Source organism: Rhea pennata, chromosome 37 (assembly GCF_028389875.1).
Source record: "Rhea pennata isolate bPtePen1 chromosome 37, bPtePen1.pri, whole genome shotgun sequence".
Lineage (NCBI taxonomy): Eukaryota > Metazoa > Chordata > Aves > Rheiformes > Rheidae > Rhea > Rhea pennata.
In genome coordinates, this window is record NC_084699.1 from 248,667 (window position 1) to 257,075 (window position 8,409).

At 58.1% G+C, this 8,409-nt stretch overlaps 2 protein-coding genes across 2 annotated transcripts; one reads left to right on the top strand and one right to left on the bottom strand.

Annotated features, from left to right (window-relative positions):
- Positions 1–49: 49 nt before the first annotated feature.
- TOX4 (TOX high mobility group box family member 4) lies at positions 50–3,719 on the bottom strand. The gene is made up of 9 exons (XM_062598779.1): positions 3,470–3,719; positions 2,670–2,738; positions 2,322–2,564; positions 1,915–2,223; positions 1,517–1,789; positions 1,347–1,421; positions 594–1,253; positions 311–474; positions 50–213 (listed from the first exon to the last, which is right to left on the bottom strand). Exons 1-9 carry the CDS (start codon positions 3,473–3,475, stop codon positions 150–152), a joined length of 1,863 nt encoding a protein of 620 aa, XP_062454763.1. The 5' UTR covers positions 3,476–3,719; the 3' UTR covers positions 50–149.
- Positions 3,608–7,465, top strand: RAB2B (RAB2B, member RAS oncogene family). The gene is made up of 8 exons (XM_062598781.1): positions 3,608–3,953; positions 4,593–4,664; positions 4,752–4,819; positions 4,935–5,017; positions 5,102–5,194; positions 5,296–5,407; positions 5,695–5,763; positions 5,851–7,465. Exons 1-8 carry the CDS (start codon positions 3,908–3,910, stop codon positions 5,953–5,955), a joined length of 648 nt encoding a protein of 215 aa, XP_062454765.1. The 5' UTR covers positions 3,608–3,907; the 3' UTR covers positions 5,956–7,465.
- Positions 7,466–8,409: the final 944 nt, after the last annotated feature.

Genomic DNA, 8,409 nt, shown 5'->3' on the forward strand with positions numbered 1-8,409 from the left:
CCATGGTTTTCTTTCCCCTTCCCACGCTCAGCTACGAGGCCAGCACGGCTCCTCCACCCCACCCGTTTTAATGGAAATCAGAGAGGAAATGGTGCCCGCGTTGCGGCCGTAGAAAGCAAAAAAGAGAGTCCGTGCAGGGCCCCAGGGGGCTATTTCACGAAGACCACGCTGTTGCTGGAGTTGCGGGATGCCAGCCAGGCGAGGAAGACGTCCCTGCAAGGGGGAAAAATAGGGAAAGGAAAAGGGTGAGGGTGTCAACAGGGCACCACGGCGGTGGTGGTTTCCCATCCGCATCCTTGCCCCAGCTCACCGGCAGTGCTTCACCACACACTCGCTGCTGCAGTACTCGTTGTCCCAGTCGCTGCTGGCCACTGGTGGATTCTCGCAGCCCGAGCGCACGCACCGTGGCCGCGGTGACTCTGCCGCTGGCGACTCGGCCACCAGCTCCACTGCCATCTGCGTGGGCGACTCCACCTGGTGAGGCGGTGGCAAAATTTTTTTGTTTGTTTGTTTGTTTTTTCCCTCCTCCCTGTTTTGCAAAAAGCCTTGTTGGGGGGAGAGGTGGGAGGGAGGGAGGGAGATGGTGGTTTCACCTCAGGCACCACGTCGGCCGCAATCATCTCCACGGGCTCCGGCGAGCCCTGCAGCTCGGCAGCGCTGGCAGCAGTGGTGCGCTCGGGGCTGGCCACCTCTTCCTCCTCTGCTGCCAGTGCCAGCGGCTGGATCTGCAACGCTGGTGGCGGCAGGATCTTGATCTGCAGTGGTGGTGGCTGTGGCTGCTGCAGGTGGAGGCGGGCTTTCTGCTGCGCTGGCGGCTGCTGCATGGCCTGCAGCGGCGGCGGGGGCTGCAGCACAGCCACCTGCTGCGCAGGGGGCTGTGGCGGCGGCATCTGCTGCAGTGGCGGTGGCTGCAGACGGGGCAGCTGCTGCTGCTGTTGCTGTTGTGCGGCAGCGGCGGCAGCAGCTGCCTGCAGCACCGAGCGGGTAACGATCTGCGTGGCCCCCGCCGCCGCCCCCAGCTGCAGCCCGCCCCGCGAGGTCACCACTGTGGCAGGGATGACAGTCACCACGCCACCCTGCGACGAGACAGCCAGTGAGGAGGGCAGCATCTGCTTGGGGATGATGATTTTGGTGATGCTGGGCGGCGGGGCTGGCGCGGGGGCCGCCGGCGAGGCCTCTGGGGCCGGTGAGGCAGCTGGCGGCGCGGCTGGCGACGTCGGGCCAGGGTCCAGCTCCACTGTCTCCACCGAGGTCTGTGGGGAGAGGTGGTGAGCAGTCAGTGCCCAGAAAACGCCCCCCCCACCCGCACCCTGCCTCCGTCTGCACGGTTCTGGGCCTTTCCGCACCTGGATAGTGGCCCTGTAGGCAGCCAGCGCCTTCAGGTATTCCTTCTTGGCTGCCTCCGTCTTCCGCTTGTAAACCTGCCACGGAAAACAGGATGGTCAGCGGTTGCCAGGGCAGAGGCTCGTCGTGGCACTCTCCACCTCCTCCTTCTCGCCAGCTGCTCTTCTCCCACCTGCTTCTGCTCCTCGCCCAGGCTGTCCCACATGGAGGCCACGATCTTGGAGACCTCGCCAAAGGTAGCATTGGGGTTCTGGCCTTTGATGGCAGCCTGTGTGTCGCGGAAGAAGAGGGCGTATGCAGAGACGGGCTTCTGCGGCTCGTTGGGGTCCTTCTTCTTCTTCTGCTTTTTGGGAGGCTTCTGCTTGCGGCCTGGGTCCAGCACCAGTGTGGCCGTGGCAGTGGTGGGTGGCGGCGGTGGTGTTGGTGTCTTTTGGGCTGGGGCTTGCTAAAAGAAGAGAAAACATTTTTTTTTTCCTTTTGCACTTAGGAGAATTTTTTTTCAATAAAAGAAAAAAGGAAAAGGAAAGAAAGCCTCACAGGCATTGAGGAAAGATGTAGGAAGAGTCTCACCCGCCTGAATTCCTCGGCCTCGTCTTCCTGCAGGGAGCCGGCAGGGGACGGTGCAGGGGAGAGGCGCTCCTGGGGTGAACGGGCTGGTGCAGGCGGCAGCACAGCGGCTCCAGCAGCGGCTCCGGTGCTGCCGCTGCCATTACTGCCGCCACCCAAGCTGAGTCCCAGCTGCGAGCTCAGCTCTGACTGGTCGATGGTGGTAAGCTGCCCGTGGCCCAGCAGCCCGCCGGGGCTCATGGCCGCCATGGGCACGTCTATGGTCACCGGTGGGTTGGCGCTGTATTGTGCCCCCATGGAATGATCCAGCTCCTTTAAAAAATAAATAAATAAATAAAGCATGGGATTGCGAGACGTTGCCCTGGCTCGCAGCCGGAGCGCGCAAAGAGCTGCCGTTGCCAGCGCCTTACCATAGACAAGCCGCCAGAGAGCAGCCCGCCGCCCTGCTCCATCAGGCTGTGGCTCATGCCCACCGGCATGTCCAGTGCCTGCACCCCGTACTGGGCAGAGAAGCCAGCATCAGCGGCGCTGCCGGGGTCACCCAGGTCATCAAAGTGGCCCACCACATCAGAGACAGCCAGTGAGGGGTCGGCGTCCAGGGCAATGGGGGGGATCTCAAACTCCTCATCGCCAAGGCTGGGCGTGTGGAAGGTCTGCGGGGCGAGAGAGCAGGAAGAGGAGGAGGAAGCAGAGGAGGAAACTTCCTCCGCCCATTGCCCTGAAAGGCCTGGCCCCTCCAGCCCAGCCCAGCGCCTCACCTCAGCCCCTGTCAGGAACGGGTGAGCAGTGCCAGTAATGGCCAGGTAGTTGTCGTTGCCTCCAGGGAACTGCCAGAGAAAGCAGGAAGGAGAGAGGGAAAAACAGAAATGGGTGAGGCGGGAAGCAAGACCCCTACACCTGCCAGGGCCCCCAGCACCCCAATAGCCCCCATCTCTCCCCAGTGGCCCCCAGTACCCCCCAAGCAGCCCCCATCTCTCCCCAGCACCCCTCATGTTCCCCCAATAGCCCCCAGCACCCCTCTAATAATTCCCTTCTGCCACCTGGCAGTCCCCAGCACCCCCTTGGTGCCCTCATCTCTCCCTATACAGGCCCCAGCACTCCCCAATAGCTCCCATCTCTCTCTCCAGCAATCTCATCTCCCCACTAATGGCTCCCAGAACCCCATCAATAGCCCCCATCTCCTCCAAGTAGTCCCCAGAACCCCTCTAGTAGCCTCTCCTACCCCCCCCCCCAAGTAGCCCCCTTCTGCCCCTGGCAGCCCCAAGCATGCCCTCGGTGCCCCCATTTCTCCCTAGACAGTCCCCAGCACGCCCCCAATACCCCTCCACCTCCCCCTCAGTATCCCCATCTCTATCTCCAGTGGCCCCATCCCCCCGGTGGAGCCCCCTCGCCTTACCCCCTCCCATCTCACCCTACTACCGGGCTCGCATCCCCATGGCAACCCTCCCCCGCCCCCAGAGGGCCCCCAGCGCCAGCCAAACTTCCTCCTGACCCGGCAGCAGCGCAGCCCCGGGGCCCAGAGCCGCCAAGCGCCGACCCCCATCCCGGCCCCACTCACCTCCATGGCTCCGCTGCCGAGCGAGAGTCTCCCCGCGACGCGGTTCGGCCCCGACCCCGGAAGCGGAAGTCCCGCCTTCCTGACGTCACTGCGCCTCAGGCCGTTTCCGGCGCACCGGCCCTAGAGGCGGTCTCCCCCCTACTCCCCACCAGGCGGGGGGTAATAAAAGGCGGCGAGAGGGGGAGAAGCTTCTCTGCCCTTTCTAGCCCTAGTAACACCGGGCCGGGAAGACTAGAGCTGGCAGCACCCTGCCCCAAAGTGCCCTGCTTCTGCCTAGAGTGCCGTCGGAAGGCGGAGGAGCCGAGGCGCGCGGGCGGTTAGAGCGCCGCCGGAAGAGTCAGGGAGCCAGGACGGCTAGAGCGCCGCCGGAAGTCGGAGGAGTAGAGGCAGCTGGCTCCGAGCATAGAGCGGCCCTAGGCGGACCTGGTTCCGGGCATCATGTCTTATGCGTATCTCTTCAAATACATCATCATCGGCGATACCGGTACCGGGCTGGAAGAGGGGCGAAAGGGGCTGAGCAGGGCAGAGGAGTATCAGGAAGGGGATGAGCAAGTTAAAAGGGGGATGAGATTGGGGGGCTGGAGGTTGAGATTGGGCCTGGAGAAGGGCAGAAAGGGGATGGGATTGGGCCGGGGGGGGGGACAAAAAAAGGGGTAAGATTCCCCCGGGGGAGGGAGCAGAAAGGGCTTGGAGCGCAGAAAGGAGGTGAGATTGGACCGAGGGCGGGGGCAGAAACGGGGTGAGATGGGGCCCGGCAGAGGGGAGGAAGGCGGGCAGAAAGGGGGTGAGATAGGGGAGAAAAGGGGTGAGATGGGGCCTGGTGGGGGGGAGGAGGGGGGGCAGAAAGGGGGTGAGATGGGGCCTGTCAGAGAGGAAGGGGAGGGGGGCCCAGAGAGGGGGTGAGATTGGGCCTGGCGGAGGGGCAGAAAGTACTGGGGGGTAAATGGAGATCCCCAGTATTTTTCAGGGAGCAAAAGGAGAATGTGGAAAGGAGCAGGAGGGAGCTGTGGGATAGAGGAGGCAGGTAGGAATTAGGGAAAGGGGGGTATTTGAGGAGCAGAGAGCTGGGCCTCAGCGCTTGCCAGAGCTTGCAGCTCTCTGCGCCTCTGCCTGGCACCTACAGGCGTTGGGAAGTCCTGCCTCCTGCTGCAGTTCACAGACAAGCGCTTCCAGCCTGTCCACGACCTGACCATTGGTGAGCAGCTCCTGGGCAGAGCTGGGAACCTCCCCCCTTCCCCCCAGAGAGGAGTTTCCCGGCTCCCAGCCTGTTCCATCTCTGTAGGTGTCGAATTCGGGGCACGCATGATTGGCATTGACAACAAGCAGATCAAGCTGCAGATCTGGGACACGGTGAGGCCAGGACACCACCAAAAGAAGGGTCCAGCTTTGTGGGAGTCTTTTTTCTTTTTTCTTTAATATTCCTATTTATTTATTTATTTATTTATTTATTTATTTACTTTTCCAGGCTGGACAGGAATCTTTCCGCTCGATCACGCGTTCCTATTACCGGGGAGCAGCCGGGGCGCTGCTGGTTTACGACATTACCAGGTAACTGCTGGCTGTTCGGCCACGCTGGGGAGATGGGAATAGGGCCAGCTCTGCCCTTGCCCAGCTCTTTCTGCCACTCAACAGGCGCGAGACCTTCAACCATTTGACATCCTGGCTGGAAGATGCCCGTCAGCACTCTAGCTCCAACATGGTGATCATGCTTATTGGGAACAAGAGGTAAAAGTGGGGCAGCCCAGCAGGGAGGAATGGTTTTATTTTTCGCCATGCCGAACGGGGCAGCAGTCTCACCCCTAAGCCCACTCTGTCGGCTTTGGCAGCGACCTGGAGTCGCGGCGGGACGTGCGGAAGGAGGAGGGTGAAGCTTTTGCCCGGGAGCATGGACTGGTCTTCATGGAGACGTCAGCTAAAACGGCAGCCAACGTTGAAGAGGTGAAGGAGATTGTTCCAGCTGGAGATAAAGGGATTATGTGTTATACATACCCATATATATATATATATACACACATGTGTGCATATGTATGTACATACACGTATGTGTGTATATATATATGTGTGTATATATATATATATACACACACGCATATACACACGCACACGTGTGCATACCTTTATGTGTTTCTCCTTGAAGAAATGCTGCGGGAAATTCACCCTCAGAGCCCCAGGGCAGCTGGTTTTCCTTCTTTTTTTCCTTTTCTTTTCTTGCTTTTCTTTTGCAGGCTTTTATCGACACAGCCAAGGAGATCTACCGCAAGATCCAGCAGGGCTTGTTTGACGTGAGCAATGAGGTGAGTGCTGGAGGAGGAAGAGGAAGAAGGGGGGAGTGGCTGTGTGCCTGCCCTGCTGCCTCCCTCAAGCTCCTTCTCCTCTTCTAGGCCAATGGCATCAAAATTGGCCCACAGCAGCCCATGGGGACCACGCCGGGATCCACTGCCCGACGTGGCACGCCAGGCTCGGGAGACAGTTCTGGCTGCTGCTGAGGGCACTGGCTCTCATTCAAATAGGATCTTTCCTCCATGGCATGGGGGCAGGGATGGCGGCTCTGAGCCCTCGTGACGCTACGTTACTTTTTCCTCACCCTTCAGAGATTGTGGCCGCCTCGCATCAGTGCCTTCCCCCCCCCCCCCCAACTCAATTTCCGCCTCCGCTGGATGCGTTTCTTGCTGCTGGAGGGGATCTGCGGGTGGCTCATCGGCTCCCATGGCTTTAACGCAATCTCTGCTGCCTGTAAATGAGCCTTTTCTTTTAATTATTTTATTTTATTTAGTTTTTAATGCTGTTTCCCGCTTGTGGCGGGCTCTCCCCATCGCTGAATGCTGCTGTGCCACTGGCTAGCTCTGTAAATCCAACCTACCCCCAAACCGTGTTATTTTGGGGGCAGAAATTCCCGCTTGGAGCCCCACTCATCACCCTGAGTCCCTTTCCACCTCACTCCAACAAATAATTTGTTCCTCCTCCTGCCAAAATTAACTGCTTTCCCCCCTCCTCTGTTCTGTTTAAAAAAACAACCAAACAAAACACGGCCACAGTCAATGCACCTATGTAAATTTTTGAGCCAATATGTTTTTGTTTGCTTGTTTTCCTACTTGTGCTACTTGCAGCGATGAAGGAGAGGATGAGCAATTGAGATAAAAATGCAAATGCTTTGGCCAAAATTGCATTGTTTTGCCCTCTTCCTCCTCACCAAAAATAAATAAACAGTAGAACACACAGAGGGGAAAAAATAAGGGAAATATTTGTTTTTCTTCTGAAATGGTGCAGAGCCTTCACATTCACCTGCTCTGTTTATAAAAAAGAATATGAAAGTGTTATCAAGGTTTCCTCTCTCCCGTTCCTCACCATTTCTTTGGGAAAGATGAAAATCTGCAGCAGTAGAATTTTTGCTTTTTATTATTTATTTATATCCACCCCACCCCACTCCCCAAAATGAACTATTTGAGTTTTAAAAGCCACCCCCCACCACCACCATGAATTTGCGAGAAAACAGTTTTAGTGGGGAAAGGTCGCTTTGGGAATGCCCCAGCTCTAAAAACCTGTGCTGGAAAAGGATTTGAAACAGAAGAGAAAAATAATAAATTCATATATATAGTTAGTCTTTAACATCAAGGCTCTGCCCCAGATTTGACTTCTCTTGGGGTAAAATGATGCTGTGTAAAACAGGTAAGAATGGGTTTTAGGGGCTTAGTATAACCCCCCCCACCCCCCCGTGAAGGGAGAGAGGTTGGGGGTTGATTTAAAAATGTGCTGATAGTTTTAACTGCGTTTTGGAGGTTTATGACCCCCAAATATAGCTGGTGTGAGGTGTGCAAATATGACACTTTTGCATGGTCAAAACCCTGTTTTTCTGCATTTTAGTAAGAAAATGCTAAATAGGGAGAAATCAGCTTTCAGGTCCTGGGAGCTTCCCAATTTTGAGCTTGTTAGTAGTTTTAACTGTTTTCTCTTCATTAGTAATGAAAATAAATTCCAAGTGCAAGGCCATGAAGCAAATTTGAGCTTTTGTCTTTTTTTCAAAAGTCGATGCTTGCATTTTTTCCGTTTTTTTTTTTTTTATATAGGAATATCAGCCCTGTTCGGGGATCAGGCTGCGTTTTGGAGAAGTAAATGTTAATTTTGGCACGAGGAATTCAGCCGGGGAGGGGTTGGGTATGCCGGAGATCTGAGGGAATTTAAGGTTTGGGGTGGGGGTGTTTTTTTTTTTTTAAAGTAAAATGTTTTAGGGGAAACGGGAGAGCTTCCGCCGCCATGGCGGGGAGTGGGTTAATGCCGCGGCAAGATGGCGGCGGCGCTTAGCTGCCCGCGGCGCTGCCTGACGGGAGGCACCGCCCCCTTCTTTCGCTTTTTAGCCGCGGAGGAATACGGGGAAGCCCGGAGCGCCGCACCCTGCCGCAGTAAAAATATATAAAGGAAGAAGGGAGGGAAGAGAATTAAAGTTAAGGGGAAATATTTACTGGGGGGGGGCGTCAGGCGGCGCGGCGGCAGCCCCTCCCCCCGCCCGCTCAGGCCCCCTCCGCGGCCACTTCCGGGAAGGCGCGCAGCCTACCCTGCTGGCGCCAGGCCACGCCCGCCGCGCCGCGGCGCGCTGCGCGGGGGAGTGGGCGTGGCCAGTGCGTGCGTGCCTGCGTGCGTGGGGGGGGGCATCACGCTGCGTTGCGCCGCGCCCGCGCGGGCCGCCTTGTTCTCGCGCTTCCCCCCCCTTGCCGGAGGGGCGGGGGAGGGGGCGCCGGGTGAGGCCACCGCGGGGCGGGGGGGGGAGACGGGGACGGACAGAGACACCCCCGCCCCCACCAGGTAAGACCCCCACACACACACTTCCCGGTTGGCATGGCGATGCGCGCGGGGGGTGTATTATGGGATGGCGCGGCCCCGCAGCGGGTGGCGGTTCCTCTCTTCCCCCCCCCCCCGCGAGGGCGGGATGGTTCAGCCCCTTCCCC